Below are 25,968 nucleotides of genomic sequence, written 5' to 3'. Positions count from 1 at the left end.
GGGTATGCACTGGCAATCTTGGGATAAGGTATGCATCAGTAAAGAGGAAGGTGGTCTGAGCTTTAAAGATATAATGGATTTCAATACAGCTATGCTCGGGAAGCAATTATGGCGATTGATAGAGAAACCTAATACACTCTTTTTACGAGTTTTTAAAGGACGGTATTTCAGGAATGCTTCACCCTTGGAACCGATCCGATCATATTCACCGTCATACGGCTGGCGGAGTATTATTTCAGCTAGATCTCTGGTTAGCAAAGGACTAATCAAAAGGGTAGGAGCAGGGTCATCCATATCAGTATGGAATGATCCCTGGCTCCCAACCACTCGCCCGAGACCAGCAAATAAAAATCATATTCTCAGTCACCCCGATCTTACGGTAGATCAACTTATTGATCCAGATCTGCATATCTGGAACTCACAGGCAATCAGGATCTTGGTGGATCCCAGGGATGTAAGTATTATTGAAAGCATACCATTGAGTAGGTTTCATAGTATAGACAGGGATGGATGGCATTTTACTCAGAACGGAAAATATTCAGTGAAATCTGGATATCAGGTCGAACGGGTTTATCCGGATAAGGGCAAGGCTTTACCAATTTTTGGTCCTACAGTGGATTCCCTTTAGGCACATTGCTGGAAAATTCGCTGCCCACCAAAAATTAAGCACTTCTTATGGCAAATAGTCTCAGGCTGCATTTCGGTGAGAAAGAATTTACACTCACGAGGATTATCAGGAGACTTATATTGTGATAGATGTGGTGCTCCACAGGAATCAATAAATCATGTATTTTTTGAATGTCCTCCAGCGCGTCAGGTTTGGGCACTATCCCAGATCCCATCAAATCACTCTTTCTTCCCCACAGAATCTATTTTTACTAATATGGATTATTTATTCTGGAGAGTTCTTCCGAAACTAGAGGACCATCAGTTTGTATGGATATTATGGTATATTTGGAAGGGAAGGAATAACAAAGTTTTTAGCAATTTGGATGTTGAACCTTTGGACACTTTAAAACTAGCGCAAGCAGAGTCAAGGCTTTGGAAAGAGGCACAAATTATCCCTACACCAGTAATAGGACAACAGAACTCGGATCTACCGTCCATTCCAGGACGGTGGTGCTTTATTGATGGATCTTGGAAGGATAAGGATATGTTCTCGGGACAGGGATGGTATAGTACCCTTGAAGGGTATGATGGACTTATGGGAGCACGGAATGTCAGAACTTCTCTATCTCCTCTTCACTCAGAGATAGAAGCATTAATTTGGGCAATGGAGTGTATGTGGAATCTGAGGCAGTACAGGGTTACATTTGCGACATATTGTTTTCAATTGGTGAAGATGGTTTCGGAACCAGAAGAATGGCCTGATTTTGCAACCTATTTAGCAGATATCGAGACTTTGAAAGGAAACTTTCATAGTTCAGATATTATTTACATATCTCGCACGAAGAATCAAAAGGCCGACAGCCTCGCTAGATGTGCTAGGAATCAACCGACCTTTGTCGTGCATATGGATGCGGAGTTACCAGTTTGGTTTACAGAGTCCTCTTGAATCTGTAAAGTCGATGACAAAAAATAATAATAATAATAATTTGTCGGATTTAGAATCCATCACCAACGTTTGACCACCAAACTCTTAGAAATGAACCATAATACACAGAAAAAAAGATCAGTAAACAAAAAAAAATACATAGATCAAACATTCAAATGCAATGTTATACAACTAAATTTTATTATAAATTGGTTACATTTGTTTAGATTCATTTCTAATTATTTAATTTTTATTTCAATTTATCAAATACCTTTTAAACAAGAAACATAATAATAATAATCTAAACTAATCATAAAAAAATAAATGTTTAGAAATTAAAAGTCAAATGTTATAAAACTAATACTCACTCTGTTTCTATATGATGTTTTAGAAGGTTTAAGGTTAAATTTAACTTTATTGTAAACTGTTTAACTAATTAGATTCTACAGTGTTTTTATAATTGGCTGTATGATTTTAAAACTATATCTTAAAAGTGTTTTTAGAAGAAAGTAAGTTTCTTAATTTGTGCACACTAATCCAAAACATAATATATTATAAAACGCAAGGAGTAAATAAAATCAATATGAACCCAAATCAAATAAACTAGTAAGATAAATTCCCTTATACTACTCACTAGTCATATAATCATGTAAAAAATTGATGTGAATCATGTATCAAGTTGTGTCGTGTCATCGTTGCTGCTACTAGCTTTATCCATTTGATCAAACCATATTTTTAGATGCTTACGATATAGAATTCTTAATTTTGTTTTCCAGACTAAATGTCCGCTTAATCACTGATCACAAGCTTGAATGTCTCTGGTTAAACAACTTTCGAGTGTATTTACGATACAAACCAAGATACCATGTTCTTGTGGGATATCCAACATTAATCAAATAATATTCTTCATTTTGCGGATGTGGAAGGAACAATAAGTCAATTTTTTTTTGTCTAAAGTTCTAGAAACACGAGAAAAATGAAACTAAAAGCAACCCATAAGAAACTAAAAACCAACAGCCAACCTAGAGATTCTGTAATCATAATGCAAATTGCATATATATATATATATATATATATATATATATATATATAGAGAGAGAGAGAGAGAGAGAGAGAGAGAGAGAGGGAGAGAGATAGTAATTTGACTTTAAGCTTTTCTCCAATCGCTGGAAACCCCAATTCTGGTGAAGCAACAGATTGAAGAAAAAGGAAGGTGATAACTTGATAAACAAATGGTAAGGAATAGATCGAGGAAGACAGAGGCGTGGGATAGTAGTAACTTTTTTTTAGAATTAGATAGTAATAAGGTTAATGAAAGTGTTTTGTGATTTTGTAAATAAATGAAGGGTGGTTTTGTCTTTTAGAATTTTTTTACAACAATAAACTAAACAAAGAAGATAAACCTCCTAATTCGGAAAGCCAAACTGGAGGTGAGCAATCAACATAAAGCACAGTTGAAGAAGAATTTTTCGGATTCTTGTGCAAGCTTATCCGGCAATGTATTTTGTACTCTTGAAATATGTTGAAACTTGAAAGTAGGGAAGTACGTCTTACTGCGTCATAATTATTCTAAATGCGTAGAGAATATGGCCATTTGTCTGGTGTCGACACCATCTTCACCAATTGAGAATATTTTGTTACGAAAACTATATCTGAGAACTAGAGGGTCTTCGTACATTCTATAGCCCAAATCAGAGCTTCATATTCAGCATGCAATAGTTATAGACTTCGCTGGAGATTCATCACCCCCATCATCATGTCTTCCGTTCCTAAGGTTATGCAAACCCAGCCCTGGACTGTGAACTGGTTTTGAGTCCTCCATGCACCATATACATAGAAAATTTTGGTATGCTCCAGATACCACTTACCAAACAAAGTGTCTCAGTTTCGAGGGACACTTCAGCTTCCATGAAAAAGCCAACATGGGCCTGATTTCTGGTCCATAATAGATCATCCTAGGCCCCTTATCCGCATATAGGTGCTTTGCTTTGTACCCTAATTTAACTGTATATTTACTAAACTTTGTAAACATCCAACCATATGTATCTGGTTTGTAATTCCTACTAGTCGCCATACCTTTAATGATCTTCACATCTTCCGGATGTATATATGTATTGAGCAAATTCACATTACAAGAATGATCTACCTGGTTAATCAGAGAGAGTAATTTGACTTAAGATTTTCGCCGTCGCTGAAAATCCCAACTCTGGTGAAGTCACATATTGAAGAGAAAGGAAGGTGATAAGTTGATAAATAAATAGTAAGGAATTGATTGAGGAAGATAGGCGTGGGATAGCAGTAACGCGTTTTTTTGAGAATTAGATAGTAGTAAGCTTAACAAAAGTGTTTTGTGGTTTTGTAGATAATCGAATTGTGGTTTTGTTTTTTTAGGTTTTTTTTTGAGACAGCAATAAATTAAACTACAAAGATAAACCTCTCAATTCAGAAAGCCAAGCTGGAGGTGAAGAATCAACATAAAGCACACCTGAAGTAGAACTACTCGCACCTCATGCAAGCTTGTCCACCAATGTGTTTTGTGCTCTTGAAATATGCTCAATCTTGAAACTAGGGAAGAAGCTCTTACTGCGTCAAAATTATTCCAAATGTGTAGAGAATGATGGCCATTCGTCTGGTGTCAATATTCTCTCCACTAATTTAGAACATTATATTGTGAAAACTACATCTGAGAACTTGAGGGTCTTTATAAATTTATAACCTAAATCAGAGCTTCACATTCAGCATGTAATAGTGATAGACTTAGCCGGAGATTCATCACCCCCATCATTGTGTCTTCCATTCCGAAGGTTCTGCAAACCTAACCCTGGCCTGTGAACTTGCCTTTATTCCTCCATGCACCATATAGCAAATTTTGGTATGGCTCAGAGATTGCAAGTCACTCCCTGTTTGCCTCATTGGGAGATTATCCTTAACCATAAGTTGCGCCTCAGTCGACAACGCCACTTGTATCTCAGCAATACACAAAATTTCCTGTGAATTCTCATTCTTATTCTTATAAATCTTTTCATTGCAATTCTTCCAAATGTACCACAATATCCAAGAGAAATAAATCATAATCTTTCGGAAGTCTCCAAGACAAATAATCAATACTTGCAAAGACCGAAGAAGATGGAAAAATTCCTGAGTTTGAGGAGACCCTTGAGAGTTCCCAAGTGTGAAGTACTGGTGGACATTCGCAGAGAACATGATGAATGGTCTCCTCCTCCGCCCCACAAATAATATACCTTAAATCATATTCGAGGGAATCCCTCGTACCCTAAGGTTTTTTTTGAAGCTGGTAAAATACCAAATACCACTTGCCAAACAAAGTGTCTCGGTTTCGGGAGACACTTCAGGTTCCATGAAAAAACCAACATGGTCTTGATGTCTGGTACATAATAGATCGTCCTAGGCCCCCTATCCATATATAGGTGCTTTGCTTTGTACCCTGATTTACCTGTATATTAATCAGACTCTGTAAACATCCAACCATACATATCTAGTTTGTAATTCCTACTAATCACCAGACCTTTAACGATCTTCACATCTTCCGGATGTATATATGAATCGAGCAAATTCACATTCCAAGAACAATCTATAGAGATAATAAGATGTTCCACCATTAAAAAATGATTAAGAAACTGATTGTAACTTTTTGGTAATGCTGACTTCATGTGAGTAGCAGGGGATCCAATGATTATTTTATACTGAAATGGGCTTCCATGTTCCTACTCTTTTGATTAGCCTTTTTTAACTAGAGATCTAGCTGAACAGATAATTTTCCAATCCAAAAGGATGCCTAAGATCTGAAATGATCCAGTGGATCAGAATTCCAAAAGTAGCTTTCATTAAATACTTTTGAGAACAAACATTCAGATTTGTCTATCAACCGCCAAAATTGTTTGGTCAATAAAATTGTATTAAAGATTTTTTTATGGCATGTTTTTGTTGCAACACTGAAATTTTCAGTGATCAAAAATTTAATCATGAAATGCTAGCGTCTTGTTGCCATGATTTACTACAAAACTCGCAACTGAAAAAACTAAAATCACCTCCAATAAAGAATTCTACCCATTGAAGATACTCTAAGGAAATCTTTAATGGGAAACTCTTCCCATAGTCTCTTAAACAAAAAAATTATTATATATATTAAAAGTATGAGAAAGAATAAATTTTTAAAGCAAACGTTTCTTCTTCAAGAAATTTTGAAAGATGAGGGGTACTGATTTTATAGATGTCATTATTTAAATGGCACAAATGGATTTTAACCATTTAATTTTAATATAAAATAAATTTTCTTAAAAATACAAATGAAATATTTCTTAGAAACTAATGTTGAGAAATTAATCACTAAAGATGCTCTAACAACGTTTAGTCACTGACGCTGGTGAAACAAACATTGCCTCTATCTTGTGAAGTCTTACAACTTAGGTGTTCCCTGAACACTGCAAAGTGTGGAACACTACCTTCTCATGATGAGATTTTGCAGTTAATTGTCTTTCTCCTTTTCGGATTCGTACTTGAAGTTTAGAAGTCCTTAACCCTCCTCCCCCTGTCCCTATGCCCCAATAAATTTTGTCTCCTTTTTATAATATTACAGCTAGAAAATTAACAAATTAACAATAACGCTTGTGCTCAGGGTTGCATATACTCCAGAATGCATTTTTTGTGGTTGTTAGCATTAACTATTTTTGGGCCTTGTAAATTCTAGTTGTAGGAAACAACTTTTCTTGGCAATTGATCTAGGATCGACACAACTGTCCCGGAAGAAAACGATTAGTTGACTCTAAACACAACTGTCGTAGTAAATAAGAAAATAAGGTTTTAAAGGTTAGAGTGTTATTGGGGAACTTCACATCCAAGGAAAAATACCCTGGACCATGTGCAATTGGGTAAAAATACCTCAACCTATTATCTTTCTTTGTCTCTTCTTTTTCTTTTGGTTTTTAGGTTTCATTATCATTGTGGCGTAAGTACAAGAATAAAATGACATGACTAATCACATGCTTTTCAAATTTATACTATATATAAATATATCTTAGATTCTTAGAGCTTTTCCAACTCATTTTTATTTTTATCTCTAATATAATATTTACAAGTGATATTACTCTAATTCACATATATTTCTTTTTCGTTAATAGAATATTTTCTATTTATAGAAAAAGGTAAAAATATTCTATTATATTTTAGAGAAATACACTAGAATATATTTATCTCTATTATAGAGGCTTTTTATTTTAGAACTGAAAATAGATTGGAGCTGGTTTTGACTCTTGATCACTAAAGAAAGAGAGCATGTGCATCTAGTGGGGGATAAAAACAATTAAGAAAAGAGTTTTCTTTGATAGTTTTCCTACCTGTCACTCATTTAATGATTAACATTCAAAATACAATAAATAAATACAACGTAAAAGATAATCCACATATTTAAATTGTTGAAGAACCACAAATCTGAAGTTTGAATGATATTTGTACGGTGGATGGTTCATGAACCTTTGGAGTATAATTCAGTGGTATTTTATGGGTTTAGAAGGATAGCATGCAAAAGATCCAACTTATGGGAACACGAAACTTGAGGAGACGTGAGTCAGCACTACATTCGGAACTGAAAGCACTAAAATAGGAATGGAGATTATGCTGCAACATTCGACATATCAGAGATTTGGTACAAATTGCAATGATCTAATATCAATGGTAACAGAACCACAAGCTTGGGCAAACTTCTCAATTGAGCTGGATGCTATTCAAATTTACAAGATGTGTTTTCCAGACTTCAAGATCTACTACATTCCAAGGGCTCAAAATAGAATTGTTGATTCGTGAACTAGATCGCTCGCACTTTTCATAGATCTTTTTGGTTTTTTTGTTGTTTTATTCCGATCTTATTATCCAAACCACCTCAAATATAAATAATACAATAGCCGTTTGATGTTAAAACAAAAAAAGATATTCAGACAAATTTCTCCCCAAAAATAGGTTTTTTGGGTAGAACTCTCCACTAGTGATGGTTTAAGATTAATATACCTTTAATCTATTATATTAAAAGAGAAGTCATGATTTCTTATTCATGTGTGATATTTTAGAAAATGGATTATCTACTAGAATTAGTCAAATTGTATTTTCAATCATTAATAACAAGTAGATTAAATAAAATAAAACACATATCATTAAATACACATATCGACATGTTCACAGATTGTTTGAGTAGCAAACAGACTTTAAACACCTTTGAAATGAAAACATGAACTTCATGTCAAGTTTTGACAGACGTCTTCACATATTATTTGACTAATAGTGTTTTCTTAGTATTGTTTTCCCCGTTCATAAAAGCAGAAGACAATATTTAAATTATGGTCATTTTATACAATTACACTAAGTTAGTCGCAAGTTTCGTTTACTAAAGATTATTTGAATCCAAGCTCCGAACATAATAATTTTTTATGGTCACTTTGATGCATTTTCAGAAGATGAAGTTGGTGCACTGTTCACATCGTTCATATTTTTTAGAATATCTACATTCAGTTGTTATAATAGATATCAAAATCTATCTATTATATTAAAATTTAAATAAATTAAAGATTAATCACTATTCTGTTTTTATAAAATCTAAGCAATATCTAATTTTATATATATTGTTTTCGTGTGTTTAATAAAATGAGGAATATTCTATGCAATGATTTTGAAATTTGGAGATCAAACTCACATATCTATTTTTGCCGTCATTTTCTCAAAATGTTCATCCTGTATTCTCGAAAATTATATATCTTTAAATTTACGTGTGTTTAACAAAATTAGGAGTATTCTATGAATATTCTAAATAATTAAACATTTACTTAGTATAACTTAAATATATATATTTTAATGATGTACTAATATACCTCCATATGTTAATTATTTAAATATTTCTCGATCTTAACTATTAAAATTATAAAAACAAATTAAATAAAAAAAATCATCATTATCTAATAATGATTAAACTATACTACTTTAAACCAATGAAAACAAATTTTAAACTATAAAGTTTATTTTAAAAGCTAAACAAAAATTAAAATTTTAATTATTTATTCGATAATATAAATCTAGGGAAACTAAAGTTTAATTTTTAAAAAACTTTATAAATATGTAAAATGTTAAATTATCTCTGAAGATGACAATAAAACAATATTTTACTAATATTTATATATATTTATGATTTCAATAATAAAATAATAATCGAAAAACATATATAAAAAAAGATACTAATACATGTGAAAGTTTGAAACATTCTATTCAAAGGAAAAAATACTATAAGACTATTATGTTTTAAAAATAAATGAAAACAAACATCCGCACGGTTGTGCGGATCGAGATCTAGTGATTTTTATGTAAATTGACTTCATTTCAGTGAAATATTTTATCAAAATTAGGTTTGACCCAATAGATTTCTGTTTTGAACTTTCAAATACAACCACAAATTCATAATATATCCGTTATATTAAGTTTTTTTGTTTGGACAACATCCGTTCCATTAAGTTTAAATACGTTATCTATAATGAAAATCATTTTCAGATCTGCCACTGTGAGCACCCTTGATTACGTTTCAGGAAGAGTAATTGGAACTCGAAGATTCAATAACATGTCATATAGAAAATATGATATTTGCAAGGTTTGCATACATGTGGATATACGTCTCTATAAATATCGTATGTGAAGAGAGTGAAAAACATATCAGAAATATCTACTTATCGCTCACTTCTTTGTTCTCTCATACTCTCTAATGGCTCATATAAAGCTTATTTACCATTACCTCACTACCCACTTTTCCAAGCTCTGCATGTTCCCGTTAACGGCACTTGTGGCCAGTAAAGCATCAAGCCTAAACCAAGAGGACTTTCAATACCTCTGGTACCATCTCCAACACAACCTCGTACCCCTAACCATTCTCTTTTCGTTCTGTCTATCGGGTCAGCCGTCTACTTCGTGACCCGACCTAGATCTGTTTACCTCGTTGACTACTCCTGCCATCTCCCTCCTGCGCAACAAAAGATTACAGTTCAAAAGATCATAGATAACGTCAAAAAGAATCAAGAAATGAACCAATCTATGCGTTCACTGGACGAAGGGTTGGACGAGGGGTCATCACTGAACTTCATTTTTAGGGTTTTGGAACGGTCCGGCCTGGGGGACGAAACCTACGTCCCAAAAGCAATACTAAACGTCCCACCACTTCAGAAAATGGCGGCTGCACGTGAGGAGACAGAAACAGTCATCTTCGACGCCATCGACAATCTCTTAGCCAACACCAAAGTCAACACACGTGAAATAGGTATAATCATCGTAAACTCAAGCATGTTTAACCCAACTCCTTCGCTTTCAGCGATGGTAGTTAACAAATACAAGCTTAGGAGCAACACCAAAAGCTTCAGCCTCGGCGGTATGGGTTGCAGCGCGGGCGTCATCGCTATGGATCTAGCCAACGACTTGTTGCAAGTTCATAAGAACACTTATGCTCTTGTAGTGAGCACGGAGAATCTCAGCCGCAGCATGTACATTGGTAGTAACAGATCTATGCTTCTCAGCAATTGCTTGTTCCGTGTTGGTGGAGCCGCAATCTTGCTTTCTAACAAGTCGTGTGACCGAAGACGTTCCAAGTACAAACTGCTCCACACGGTTCGTACTCATACAGGAGCAGACGACAGATCATATAGATGTGTGCAGCAAGAAGATGATGACAAGGGGATAACCGGGATCTCATTGACCAAAGATATAACCACTGTGGCTGCCAGAACCATTACCAAAAACATCGCTACTCTGGGTCCGTTGGTTCTTCCCGTGAGCGAAAAGCTTCTCTTTTTCATTTCTTACATCCGCAAGAAATTCTTTCACGACAAGATCAAGCTTTATGTTCCGGATTTCAAGTGTGCCATTGATCATTTCTGTATCCATGCGGGTGGGAGGGCACTGATCGATGAACTCGAGAAAAGCTTAGGGCTATCACCAATACATGTGGAGGCGTCGAGGTCAACTCTGCATAGGTTTGGGAATACCTCTTCGAGCTCTATTTGGTATGAGTTAGCTTATACGGAGGCTAAAGGTAGGATGAAGAAAGGAAACAAAGCTTGGCAGATTGCTTTGGGGTCAGGGTTTAAGTGTAACAGTGCGGTTTGGGTTGCATTACGTAATGTTGAGCCGTCTGTTAATAGTCCCTGGGAACATTGCGTTGACAAATACCCAGTGAAGCTTGAACTTTGATCTCTATCACCGTGTGGTCCGTCGGCATTTATGTATCCAAGATCTTCACTATGAACAATTTTATATTTGGTAGACATGTTATAGTTAATTAAAAAAGAGATAATAATTTTTTTCCAATAAATTTAACGACAACCGAAAACAGAACTAAGAACATCAATATCCCTAGGACTAATTTGGAGGCCCTTAGAGTATTTTAGTAGGTTAAGGGTCATATTAAAAATTAAGATTATTGGAGGGACTTGCAAATGTCCCTTAAGTTATTTTTTAAAGTAATTAAAAAAAAGAGTAGAGATTGAAAAAACACGAAACATTAATTTTTAATGGAAATACAAATTACAAAAAGGAAAAACAAATCACAAAGTTGAAATACAAATTACAAAAAGGAAAAACAAATTACAAAAAATGAAAAACAAATTACAAAATGGTAAAACAAATTACAAACATTTTATTGAAATCATGGAAGATGTCCAAATTTTTGCCAAATATGTTCGATCAAATCTTCTTTTAAATTTAGATGAATATTTGGATTCCGAACTTCTTTGCGAAGAGCAATTCTGCTGCCGTGTTTTGTGGTTTTTTTTATCACAAAAGTTTGATCGCCATCTTCAAATTCCTCGAGAGTGTTTGAATCTCGTTCATCTTCGACAATTATATTATGGAGAATGATACAAGCTCTCATAATATTTCCTATCTTGCTTTTATCCCATAATTTAGATGGATTTTTAACAATGGCGAACCTAGATTGGAGGACTCCAAAGGCACGTTCAACATCTTTTCGAACGGATTCTTGGGTTGTAGCAAATTTTGAATGTTTTGGAGTCTGTGGTAGTCGGATTGATTGAATAAAAGTCGCCCACTTTGGATAAATACCATCCGTCAGATAGTAAGCCAAATTGTACTCTCTTCCGTTGACATAGAAATTAACTTCGGGAGCTTCTCCGTTAATTATATCATCAAAAACAGGTGATCTATCAAGAATATTGAGATCGTTCATAGTACATGGAGCTCCAAAAAAAGAGTGCCATATCCAAAGGTCATACGAAGCAACCGCCTCCAACACAATTGTTGGTTTTCCGGATCCACGAGAATACATCCCTTTCCAAGCGGTGGGGCAGTTCTTCCACTCCCAATGCATACAGTCAATGCTTCCAATCATCCCGGGAAATCCACGTTCTTCACCCTTTAGCAGTAGTCTTTGTAGATCCTCCGGTGTGGGACGTCTTAGGTATTGATCGCCAAATAAGTCGATTATTCCGGCTGTGAAATTGTGCAAACAGTGTTGAGCCGTTGTTTCAGCAAGTCGTACATACTCGTCAACTGCATCAGAGGCACTACCATAGGCCAATTGACGAATTGCTGCGGTACATTTTTGGAGTGGAGTTAGACTCGATCGTCCGAGGGCATCTTCAGTTAGACGAAAATATTCAACTTCTGTAGAGAGACGATGCACAATTCTCAAGAACAAGCGCTTGTTCATTCGGAACCGTCGGCGGAATAAATTGTGCGGATATGTTGGAGTGTCTTTGAAATAATCATTCCAGAGTTTTTTGTGTCCTTCTTCCCGGTTTCTCTCAATATAGATACGTTTTTCCTCTCTTTTGGTTCCGGAATGAATTCGAGCTCTTCATAAAGATCATCAAAAACAGAATCAAATTCATCCTCCTCATCATTGTTGTGATAATGATAGTGAGAAGATGATGCCATGAAGCAATTCTGGATTTAAAAAAAAAGAAGGCTGGATAATGTTAAGAGAAGAGGGATACGTTGGATGTTTGAAATGAGAGAACAAGGATGTTATTACTTATTATATAGATAAGGAACATGTGAATTTGGTGAGATCATGTGACTTATTGGTAGAACTACAAAACATGTGTTTTTGGTGGGATGTCACTTATTGGTAGGAAGAAACTAAACTTGTGATTTGTTGGTAGAAAGGAAAAAAACATGTGAATTTGGTGAGATCATGTAACTTATTGGTACAAACTGAATAAAGAAATAAATGAAAGAATACAAATTACAAATACAAGAGTACAAATACAAGAGTACAGATTACAAAGTCAAGAATACAAATTACAAATTAATTACAAAGCCAAGAATACAAATTACAAATTACATGTCACAAAAATCACATGATCCGAGACATGTTAGGAAAACAAATTACATGTCACAAAAGTCCACTACATCCTATTACAACCTATTACAAAGCATCTCGACTACAATTAGACCACCATGGCTACCACAACCACAACAAGAAGCATGGCTATTACAAAGCACTGAAATCCATACTTCTCTAGGCTACTCAACCTCAGCTCTGATTTATCCACCACTATATCACCCACAGTCTTCTCTAGGCTACTCAACCTCTGGTCAGTCTCATAGTCAGGCAAAACAGTCAGATTATCTACCTTCTCAGCTAGCTGAAGCACGTGTCTATCTCTCGCTCTCATCTCCTCCATGATGGCCTCATCCCACCACTTCCAGACATGGCATTCGCCGTCGTCAACATTCGCGCAAGTGTAGTATAACCGACCTGTATCACATATACAATACTCATAACCTGTATCACATACCACCTACTCATTACCTGTATCACATATTCAATACTACACTTACCTGGATCAGTACGACTGTTGCGGATGAGTGGCTCAGAACCACAGTAGCAAACCTGTGGGCAGCCAAACTCAACCTCCGGTTGCAGAGGATACTGAACCTCTGAACGTCTTTCCAAGCTTAGCTCAGCTTGATCACGGCGTATTAAATCCTCCGTCTCACTGTAGTCACTGTCGTCATTGTTTCCAAATAAATCTTCCGACTGAGATGGCTGCGAATAGCTGTAAACTCCCATCGCTTATTAAACCTGCCATAAACTTCATTAGAGCAACATCATTTATTGAAAACACTAAAGATGACAGATACATAGAGCTACAACTAATTATAGCAACTTCATTTATTGAAAACACTAAAGCATTTCGATACATAGACCAACAACAAACATAAAGACAAGCATAGAGCAGATTTTTCAAACATACAGACAAGCATAAAGGCAACAAACAGCAAACATAAAAATAAAGACAAGCAGATTTTTCTTTCAGAAGTACTGGGCTAGTAGCTTATTCTTCACCGCTTCTTCCGCCTCAGTCAATGGTTGCACCTTGGCAAGTGCAATGAGACTGTCTAGTATACCTAGCTTCGATAGTGTCTCCTTCTTCTCCAAATCCACCTTCTTCATATCCCAAACGGCCGCATACTCAGCCACAAACTTCCCTTTAAGCGTGTTTCTTTTAGCCTTAGCAGCCTTGATCCCTTCTGGCCTGCGCTCAGGCTCAACGAGGCCTTGTGGCGTGCTCTCAGGTTCAACAAAACCTTCAGTGGTAGAACTTTGGGTACTTGTCTCAGTGTTCTTCCTCTTCGAACCTGGTTTAGGTGTGTTAAGACTCATCCACTTCTGTTCATACTTGAGCATACACCACGCGTGTTCAAGGGTGAACTTGTGTCCATGATCAGAGTGGAAAATGTCATGCGCCTTCTTCAGAACGTCAGTGTCACTCTCACCACTCCTCTGTTGTCTCTCTGCTGCCGCGTATGCGCCACAGAACTTGTTTATCTCATCATTGATTCTGTGCCACCTCTTCTTGCAATGAACCCACTCTCTCTCACCATCCTCTCTTCCGTGTGGACTTGATGCATAATAAGCAGCAACTCGGTTCCAGAAGGAACCCGCCTTCTGGTCATTTGACACTATAGGATCCTTAGAAGTGTTAAGCCAGCCACTTATCAGCACCTCGTCATCTGTTGGGTTCCATTTGCGTCTCACAGCACGGGCCACTGGTGTCTCTGGAGGTGCGTCTTGAGTTTGTTGAGAACTGAAAGCCGGGATAGGTTCGGAATCTCCAAAGTTAACACTAGAATGAAAACTTTCATAAGGAAAGTTTTCATTGAAAGCACTACCATCTTGACTGTTAAGCAGTCCTACGTAACTAGAGGATTGAGCATGATGATAATTTGGATCCATATCAGAAAGAAAAGAGATGAGAGATGTGAGAAAGTGGGTGTGTGTGTCTGTGTCTATTTAACCGAAGTGAGTTGGTGTTCAATACGCGGAAGTGAAGAGATATCAACCCACATAAATGACTAACCATTACCAAGAACTGTCTAATCTGAAGTAATTAAACACAACTTAAAGCTATCAACCACCACCTAAAGCTATCCACCACGACTTAAAGCTAACAATAACATTGATAATATAAAGCTATCAAGCACGACTTAAAGTTAACAATAACATTAATAACATTCAATCTCACTACAATGTAACTACAAGGAGTAACCATCACTTAAAGCTATCAACCAACAATACATCAGGACTTAAAGCTATCAACCAACAATACAATGAGGTCAACTCAGCTATATCAAACAAAGAATCATATAATCTATAGTCGGCAATATCAATACGAGCATATCAAACAAAGAATCATATAATCAAATCAAAATATGAACAAACTATAACACTATAACACAACCCTATCAAGCCACAAATCAAATCGAATTACTAGAGGACCAATATCAAAATATGATCAAACTATAACACAACCCTATCAAGCAAAGAATAATTACTGTCTTAGCACAAATCCTATCAGATTTTAATACCATACAAAGCAAATCAAAGGACGTGAAACACATACCTTGAGCTTTGGATTTTGAACTGGAGATGGAGCACTCGATCGAGACGAGAACGAAGTCGAGATGGAGCACTCGATTTCGTTCGAGAACGCCGAGACGAGAGCGAAATGGAAGAGCCTCGCCGAGATGGAGTTGAGCTCGAGATCAGGAGGACGAGAGCGAGATGGAAAGGACGAGATCGATATCGAGATGGAATCACCTTCTATCGCAACCGAACGAGATCGAGAATCGAAGACTTCGTCGCTTCTAGGGATGTTTGGAGAAGAGAGAAGAAGACGCCGATTGAGTTTTCGAGAACACAACGACTCGACGAGTCTTCGGTTTCATCTCCCTCTCCCGTGCTGCCACGTCGCATAGAGGACGATGAAGAAAAGCCCTTAGATAAGGCACTTTCGCGTCGTCCCCCCCTATTTTTCATTTAACTTCGACCCATTTAATTAGAAGGGCCGGGCCTAAGGGCCGGCGTTACTGATGCTCTAATACATTAAAATCCAAGTCTATAGCAAGGCTTAAATAGATAACGATTGGTAAGCGACTCTCAAAGTGTGGACGGAGCATAACGATTGGCTACAAGTTGTAGCCTACCACTATACTATTGAAACAAATTCTACACCTCTTATGCAAACGGGAATAATAATAATGGATGAGAATATATTACAAAACATTTTTGGTTTATTGCTTTTCAATTTAGAGATTTAATTTTCTACTTTATTATAACGAATATACTTAATTATTGTGGAGAAACTATATATGAGGAAAAGACTGAGCGTAGTAACACGCAACAAGAAAGTTGTTGCAAGAGTGGAAAAGAAACAAAAAGACGGCTGAGCTGAGCTCATAGCTAAGAGAGTGCACGACTATGAGCATGAGGCTAAGAGTAGACTTCCAAGTACTTTTTATGGGACAAAGAGGCCAGATCGCGAGAGGTGAAAACCTCATGACCTAAAGGCTTCTCAGGATGATAAAAAAAATGATGCTCAGTTTGGTTTCTAATATAATCAACCAATCAGCAAAAAATCTTCTCCAAAGCCACTACTAGAACAAGTTGAGAAGATGCAATTGGTCCTAGATATGTCAATGAACAAAGACTTGGAAAGATGGCTTCAATCTCCCAAAGAAGAGTCATCGTTCACTGCCAGAAGAACGGACAAAAAGAGAGAACCAGAACTGGTTACTCAGTGTCAAGAAGACTGAAAAGTTGAAACAGGAGGAGAATCAAGAAACTTTGAGTGATTATGTTTATGACCTAAAGTGTTTGATAAAACACATAGTTTGTGGCGCTTGCAACTGTGATTGAGCAAGATGGATTAATTATACCTTTTTCTTGTGGTTTACAAATTAAACCTCCGTATGTATTCAGTTCAGTCTCCTGGAACATATGAGGTACACTACAAAAAAAAACGTGGACATAACAACCACGTATTATGACTTCAATTGTGTAGTGGTAATTTTACATCGACCTAACGACAAACTGACTGACAAAATAGAAAATTGTCGTAAGTTTGATGTAAACAAGCCGTAAAGTAACGACTCCTTTACTTTACTACGACCGTTGCATTTCGTCGTAAAAAATTTGTTATTTTAGTACTATCTTACATCGATTATTTATCTAACTGATGACCCTTTTACAAAGTACTGTATGTAGTTGTAAATTAGCACTAATGTTTATGGTGTAGTAAATTCTTTGTAACATTCACATCTACCAAAATTGAAAATTTCTTATAAATATTTTTTCTATTCTCATTCTTAAGATGCACAAAAAAAAAGAAAAATAGTAAAAAAATATCTCAAAATATCTATGAATTTCGGAGTTGGATATATGCATATAATAAATTCTGCGGGAAGAATGACAAACGAATTTCTCAACAGAACAAAGATATTCATGTACCAGACTGGAAATGCGTCTCTCTTGCAAGAAATATATAAAATATTTTGTCCATGTCGTAAATGCAATAATACCAAGTTTTCTCCTAGTGAAATGGTTTGGAAACATATAGTAAATAGAGAATATACCCCACATTACTACATTTGGTTTCATCATGGAAAGGGTGATAGTAAGAATGAAGTTAGTAGTAGTAATCAGTTTGAAAATGTTCATAATAGAGATTAACCGAGTCATTTGCCTTCTGAAAGTTACACTCAGGAGGATCATATGGTAGATCATGATAGGATGCATGATATGGTTACAGATGAATTTCTTGAAATAACCTCAGTAGTAGAGGAAGTAGAAAATGTAGAAGGGCCTAACTTGGATGCAAAAAAAAATTATGAAATTCTAGCCGCAGCTAATCATCTAATTTATGAAGGTTGTAAAGAATGTCTTTCTAAATTATCACTGGCATCTAGGATGATGAATATCAAAATTGATCATAATTTACCTGAAGTTTGTATGGATGCATGAACTGAGTTGTTTAAAGAGTATTTGCCTGAAGATAATTTGTGTGATGAATCTTATAATGAGAATTAGAAACTGGTTCATAGTCCTGGCTTACCTTCAGAGATGATAGTTGTGTGTATAGATAACTGTATGATCTACTGGATGGACGAAGCAGAATTGTTGGAGTGTAAATTTTGGAAGAAACCACGATATAAACTGCAAGGACGTGGGCATAATAGGGTACCGTACCAGTGGATGTGGTACTTACCTATTAAGGATAAACTGAAGAGATTGTATAATTCTGAAAAGACTGCAACCGCGATGAAATTGCATTCATAACATACTCAGAAGAAAGGCAAGATCAATCATCCCTCATATGCAAAAGCGTGGAAACACTTGAATTCGGTGCAGCCTGATTTTGCAAGCAACATTCACAATGTTTATCTTGGCATGTGCACATATGGATTTAGTCTTTTTGGAATATTTGGAAGACAATACTCGCTTTGGCTAGTCATCCTAGTGCCATACAACCTTCCACCAGAGATGTGTGTGGAAAGGGAATTTCTTTTCATGAGTATATTGATACCTGGACTTAAACATCTGAAGCGGTCCCTCGATGTTTTCCTACAGCCTCTGATAGAAGAATTGAAGGAATTATAGTCAATTGGGGTGCATACATATGATTGTTCGAAGAGAACAAACTTTACAATGCGAACAACTCTTTTATGGACCATTAGTGACTTTCCTGCATATAAAATGTTATTAGGTTAGACTACGCATGGGAGACTAGCTTGTCCTTATTGTATGGGAAGCGCAGGTGCATTTCAGCTGAAGTATGGTAGTAAGACGTTTTGGTTTGATTGTCATCGGAGATTTCTTCCCATTAACAATCCAAACCGACGAAACAAGACATTATTTAGGTCAAAGGTGGTTGTACGGGACACCTCACCACCTTATTTGGTCAAAAGTGGTTGTACGGGACACCGCATCACCTTATTTATCTAGAGAATAAATCGAGAAGGATGTTGATTACTATGATGCAATATATACAATCAACAAATGGGGTAATTGGCATACTCCTGCAAATATGGCTGATGGTTACGGGACACAACATAGTTGGCACAAGAAGAGTATATTTTGGTAACTCCCATACTAGAAGGATCTACTTCTGCGACACAATCTTGATGTGATGCATATAGAGAAAAACTTCTTTGATAACATCATCAATACAATATTGAACGTCCCCAGAAAAACAAAAGATAATAAGAGCTCAAGGTTGGGTTTGCATGAGCTGCATATTAAAAACGATGAGAAAATTCCAGTTCACATATTGATTGTCGGTACGTAGAAGAAAAAGCGGCGTTGTTCAAGTGGTTGGCATCAGATGTGAAGTTTTCTGATCGATACGTTTCAAATCTATGAAGATGTGTTGAGCAGGGACAAAAATTTAGAGGGATGAAGAGTCATGACTGTCTTGTGTTTATGCAACGACTTCTACCATTTACATTTACGGATTTGCATTTACGGAGTTGCTTCCAAGAAAATGTTCACAAAGCACTTGCAGGTAACAAATTTACTTCTTAATGCATAAGATACTTATCGGATTTTGTTAAAAACATTTATCTTATTAATTCTGTTTGTACATTAATATTATTTGCAGGTATTAGAGTTTTTTTCAAAGATCTTAGCTCACGTACCTTAACTGAAGATGTCATTAAACAATTTGATGAGAATATCCCGATCTTAATGTGCAATTTGGAGAAAAATTTTCCTCCATCATTTTTTGATTTCGTGGAACATCTAGTTGTCTACATCCCTTACGAGGCATTTCTTCTTGGACCTATTCATAATGGATGAATGTATTCTTGTGAACGATCCATGAAACATTTGAAAGGGAAAGCAAAAAATCTTGCAAGGATGGAAGATTCAATAGTTGATGGGAGTTTGAATGAGGAAACATCTCACTTCACGACTTACTACTTCGGGTCACAATTCCGGACACGGAAAAGAGCTCCGAGTAGATATGATGATGGTTGTGTTATGCCGACATATGTTGTTGAAGATGTTTCACACATATTTTTCTCAGATAAGACGTGTAGGTGGGAAACTGAAAGAATTTTGGTTGTCAAGTACAAAAGACACTCATAGTGCCCACACATATATACTCCGTAACTGCAAGGAGATGCAATAATTTGAAAGGTAATTAAAATTATTTTCGCTATGAAATTTTACCTTGTATATAATTATTGCAATGTATTTAATTAATGATCATTTGCAAAAATAGCGATTTTGTTGCCCAAGTTGAAGAAACTATACCAGAAATATCAACTAATGATCTCAACAAAAGGAAAGACCAACACTTTGTGAAGTGGTTAAAAACACATATATAAATCACAATATAATAATTAATTATGTTAGTTATTTTAATATAATATTACATATTAATGAAGTTATATATAAATTACAGATTGATTATGATTATCATTTCTATAGTCAGTGGGTTCATGAATTAATACAAGGTCTGGTCGGTAAGATCACCATATAACCTATGTATTTCACACGAGGTTACATTTTTCACACTTACGAGTATGGAAGTCGTCGAGCAACGCTGAACTATGGAATATGTGTGAAAGGTGAAACATATTTCTATGGGATCTTACAAAAGATTATCAAAGTGAAATTCTCTGGTTTATTGAAGATGAAATGTGTCCTCTTCAAATATGACTGGTTCGACCCCACCGTCAATAGAGGTGTTAGGTATAGAAAGTTTGGAGTAGTGGATATCAATGCTACACGGAGGTACAACAAATTTGAACCCTACATATTCGCATCTCAAGGAGACCAAGTTTGTCTTATTCCATATTCGAGGATCAAACAATCTGGAATATCTTGGTTAGCCGCTATAAAAATACTTCGGGCCGAGTATTTAGTGATGAACAACCGCCTTTGTAGGAAGATGCCGAAAATGAAGTGGAAATACCTGAACAAGCTACAGATGAAATCTTACTTGTTGATCCGCAAAACCCGGGATATGAAGATTTTCCAGATGATATAACGGACGAAGCCAACAAAGATGAAATTGAAGAAAGTGATAACCCAAATGATGGTACTGATGACGAGTGTATTTATTTATGTTACAACTTAATTCATGTTTCATTTATTGTTAGTCTCATTGTATTGCATTTTTTTTTCTTTATCTTGCTCAAGTATGAACTTAATGATAAAAATATTTTACGTTAAAGCAAGTTATAAGACTTTGTAGTTTGGGGTTTAGAAGTGTATAATTTATGATGTTTGGGGTTTGAGGTTTCAGTTTTAGGGTATAAACACAAATTGTCTGTAAATCATCGTAACATAACAATCGTCGTAAATTTGAAGTAAACTTAGGACGACATAGGGTCAAAAATACACAAACGTCCCTATTTCGTCGTAATATGTTTTTAACCCTTTGTCGTTGTAAATTTACTTCGGCTTTACGACGATTACTAAGTTGAGTTGTTAATTCGTTTCAACATTTCCTATAACTATGCACCATTCTCATTCCAAAAATGCATAAGTAAAAATATAAAGAAAAGTTCTAAATCTCTTAGAGAGTTTTATCAGACGCCAGAGGATTCTTCCCAAGAAACTGGAGAAAATTTAGTTTCTTCGGGCAAATCCTCGGGGTTTGATAAATCTCTTTGAAGCATTTTTCGTATAACCATTTCCGCCGTAATTGATTTGTTAATATCAAGTTGTTCCTAATTCGTCATAATTTTAAGTCCCTAATTCGTTGAATATCGAAACGAGTTTCGTCTCAATTTCGTCGTAATTTCCATGAGTCGTCCCTAATTCGTCGTAATTTCAAAATGATTTTCGTCTCGGATTCTTCGTAAAACGCGGTTCATCCCTTATTAGTCGTAACTTTACTTCTCCATTACGACGAAAACTAAATCCCTATATAAACTCGGACAGCCAAAGCCATTTCATTGCTTCTTCCTCTCTCTCTCTCTCTCTCTCTCTCTCTCTCTCTCTCTCTCTCTCTCTCTCTCTCTCTCTCTCTCTCTCTCTCTCTCTCTCTCTCTCTCTCTCTCTCTCTCTCTCTAACATCAATTTCCCTTCTCTCTACAGCTATGTTTTTTTTTCTTTTAGTTTTAGGTTGTTAGTTTAGGATGAAAGTGATTAGGTTTGGAATTAGTTTAGGATGAAATTATATTAGGTTTAAAATTAGTTTTAGATTATTTTTAATAACAGATTTAAAATGTTTATAACTAACCATAATTATTTTTTAAAGATCGATGATATGGCTAGCGGTAGAAAGAGAATTAGGAACAATGCGGCCAGACCCTCTTATGCAGATACATTTCTTGGTCAGACGGATCCATCAGCTTCTAGCTCCGGCACTGCATCCGCCCAGGAGCATGTCCCTGAGAGCCAATCTCAGGGAAAATCACCGAAGACAATTCCCCCGTCTATGCCTCGTCCTCCTCCTGCTCCGTATGTGCCTCCTGCTCAGTATGAGCCTCTTCCATACTATCCTCAGTATGAGCCTCCTCCATACCATCCTCAGTATGAGCCTCAATACCAGCATTAGTATGATCAGCCTCCTCCACACCATCCTGATCAGTAGCCTCCACCCGCTCCTAATCCTGCCCCAGCTCTCGAAGCTGCTCCGGCTCCTGCAGCTGTCCATGCGGATTTGATGGTGCCACCGAATACTCTGTATTCTAGATATACAGTGGAAGACCTCCTCCAGATGCCAGGACGAGAGGGTTGAAACATCATCGACCCAAATCGACCATCCAACACTTTATGGTAATTTTTAATATATTTTAAATTGTTAAATTTCAATTGTATTTATTACAGTTATATATAAATATATCGGTCTAATATATTCTTTTAAATTTTGTAGGTTTCCAACGGACAATTGCCTGGGACGGATCGTTTCAGACCTCATCAATGCAAATTTCCGGGAAGCGCATCCGAACTGGTCACTTACATCGGACCAAGTTTGGAGGACGTGGTTCAAGTGATTTGCGGTAATTAAGTTTTAATTATAATTTTTATTTATTTATTTAATTTTTTGATGGGACATTTGTGCATCCTCAAGCACAAAAGGATCTACAAAATCTGCAAGACGAACTGGTCCGGTTGTTCATCATCGAACAAGACCAAATTTTTGAGCAGGTAAAAATATTCAATATTTTAATTATTTATATGTTTATTTATATATATGTGTGTGTGTGTGTGCTAATATTAAAATTTTAATGAAGGTTATCCCGAAGAAAAAGAGACGGATGGTCGGAATCGGTTTGGTGAACGATGTCCCAAGGGCGAGATGAATATGCTGCAAGAATACATGAAGATTCTCAGCTCCGGACATATTTGAAGGCTGCCAACCGAGTCATATCAGGGCTCCGAATGGACAACGTGGCCAACAGGACCCACATTAAGGCCATGGTGTCAATGTTCAATGTTATTGCAGAGACAAACCCGGCCCTTGCACATATAGACTATACGTCCGACCATTAACCCCAACCCCACTCCGGAAGAGCAGGCAGATATAGAGCAACAGGCCGGACAGCATAGTTCCCAGCTCTTTGACGACATCAACCTTAATAATTAGTTTTTTTCTTTCAGTTTTGTATTTTGAATTTTATTATTATATTTTTAATATTATGTTTTTGGATATATTAATATTTTCTTTAAAATTTTACAAATTAAATATTTTTATAAATTTTAATTTTATAAAATTTTAAATTAAAATTAAATTTTTTTTTACCTAAATTAAAGATAAGACGTAGATTGATCGTAAAGCTTACGACCAATTAACATTGATAAGTTGTCGTAAAAGTTATGACCATTTTATGTCAAAGGCTGATGTTAATTCGTCATAATCTTTACAACCTTTATGCTTGATATTAATGTTTATTTTTATGACTATTTAACGACGACATATAACGATCAATGTACGACTAAAATTAAGGACGTAAGGTTACGTCTTTTTGTTTAACGAAGAAGTAACGACGAATTCTATTAGTCATAAATTTATGACCACTTCTATTAGTCATAAATTCTATTAGTCATAAATTTGTCCATTACGACAACGAATTTTGTTTCTTTGTTAGTTGATGCTAATATATTTATTACGACGAACTAACGATTAATACTGTAGTTGTTATGCTCATGTTTGCTTATATTGGTATGTCTAGGGACTGTAGAACCTCGTCTTTGAACCAGGAGGGAAAGCGTATATGCATAGTTACTGGCAACGCTCTGTTCCAAAGAAGAATTAAAAGCTGATATTGGATAGTCTATTCATCCTTAAAGAACTAGATTTGAGGACAAATCCTTTGAAATGAAGAGGGGATAATGCGACTTGGCTCAACCTTAACTTCATGGATTTGAAGACAATAGACCCACTTAACTTGGACCAGGAAGAAGATTTCCATCGACCAAATGAGTCTAAGGAACAAGTTAGTCGTGCTAAATTTTATAATGGACGAGCCCAATATGGATATAGTCGAGTATGCACCATATAGATCCAAGAAGTGGAAAGATTGATCGATTTGGTTCAAGATAGCCAGTTAACTTAATTTAGATGTGTTTTGTTTTCTCTTCAGTATAAACCTATCAGGATTAAGTTTTGGTGTCTATAAACCAACTAGAACTAAGATAAAGATTAGGTATTCTTAAACCTATTAGGATGAGATTTTTGTTTTCATATTAGGAATATGAATAATGTTTCTAGTTAGCATTTTCAGTCTTGTTTTATTATAAGCCTAACCATGCACGATTTATAATGTATCCCATCTTTTAATAAATATCAAGCTTCATGCTACCAAAGTCTCTTGTAGACATTCCACCCTTGTTCACAGGTTGAACACTTTAAACAATGAAGAGGTCTCCATAAGTGTTATTAAAGAACTATCAAGTGAGGTGCACTCGTAGGTTATTGAGCTTGAACAACTTTAGGGTATTCCAGAACCTATTGTGAAGATCATCCTCACCTAAGAGGTCCCAATAACTTTTAAGATTACCCCCATACCACTTTCAAGCCATGTTCGAGAATAAGCTAGACGTGAGTTAGATGATCCCTAGCAAGTTAGTAAGAAATTGGATATTAAACGTAGATTAATTAGGCAGTAGTTTTACTATTATATATTTGTTTTGGTAGACATAGTCAATATACTCACATAGTCTAGTGGTCAGAAGATTTTTAGTTATGCATGTGAATAGACACTCTTTTAGAATTATTTCATTAAATAAAAATTTATGATTTTTTTTCGGTTTACAACCTTAAAGTATGTTCAACGCATAGGTACATTAAGAGTTGCTAAAAGACAGAAAATATTAATATTATAATAATTTTTTTTTCATTTTTCTGTTAAAAGGAGAACTAGTCATTGAATGCCATGTATATTAATTATGTTAGCAACCATAGCTTGAGATGCTTGTTTTAGCAAAGTTTTTCTTCTTCTTTCCTATTTTTGCTTTATTTTTAATTCTTTTATTATAAGAAATGTTGTTTAGCAACCTGCATTGCACATGCTCTTAGTCACCAGACTTTCGGACCAAAACTACACGAATTTGATGTAATTATGTGCTGATTTTTTTTCTGATTTTGAAGTAAACTCAAAAAAACTTGTTCAACCGTCAAAGCACGCCGATCTGCTCCATCCTACCACAGTGAACACACGAGCAGCGAATAAGTGGCCGATAACACGGAAACTCTGGCATGTTTCCGATCAAAGCTTTCATGTAATTTTGGTACGAGGCTTCAATTGATGACCTAAGCGAAAGCTATCAAGATCTTTAAGCTATTTGAAGCCGTTTCACAACCTTGTATATATGCATGATTATACACATGTTGTCCTGCTACTAGTTTTTTTTTTTGAAAAATTCTCTAAGATAGTCTCTTTTAATTGTTTTTTTCACCAAAAGAGTTCCGAGATAGAAAATAATCAAAAAAGTTTATTAGAAGTAAATATACACTTATATTCCTAAGAATATCTAAATCGGACTGATGGTTTAAAGTTAAAAGTTAAAATTTAAAATTAAAAATATATATTAAAAATTTCAATTTTTTTTAAATAGTTTCAAAAATCATTTCCAGTTTAAAAAATGAAATAAAATTTTGAAAAAGCTTTTCGGAAATTTTTATATAAAAGTT

The 25,968-nt window shown here is 35.6% G+C and overlaps 1 protein-coding gene and 1 pseudogene across 1 annotated transcript; one reads left to right on the top strand and one right to left on the bottom strand.

Annotated features, from left to right (window-relative positions):
* The first annotated feature begins 9,272 nt into the window (after positions 1 to 9,272).
* Positions 9,273 to 10,762, top strand: LOC108809288 (3-ketoacyl-CoA synthase 18-like; annotated as a pseudogene).
* A 3,088-nt stretch (positions 10,763 to 13,850) lies between these two features.
* LOC108808245 (glutathione S-transferase T3-like) lies at positions 13,851 to 14,774 on the bottom strand. Its single transcript, XM_018580419.1, has one exon. It carries the CDS (start codon positions 14,772 to 14,774, stop codon positions 13,851 to 13,853), a length of 924 nt encoding a protein of 307 aa, XP_018435921.1.
* Positions 14,775 to 25,968: the final 11,194 nt, after the last annotated feature.

This window comes from Raphanus sativus, chromosome 6 (assembly GCF_000801105.2).
Source record: "Raphanus sativus cultivar WK10039 chromosome 6, ASM80110v3, whole genome shotgun sequence".
NCBI lineage: Eukaryota > Viridiplantae > Streptophyta > Magnoliopsida > Brassicales > Brassicaceae > Raphanus > Raphanus sativus.
The sequence above is the reverse complement of the archived record's forward strand: the minus strand, read 5'-3'. Positions and strand labels throughout refer to the sequence as shown.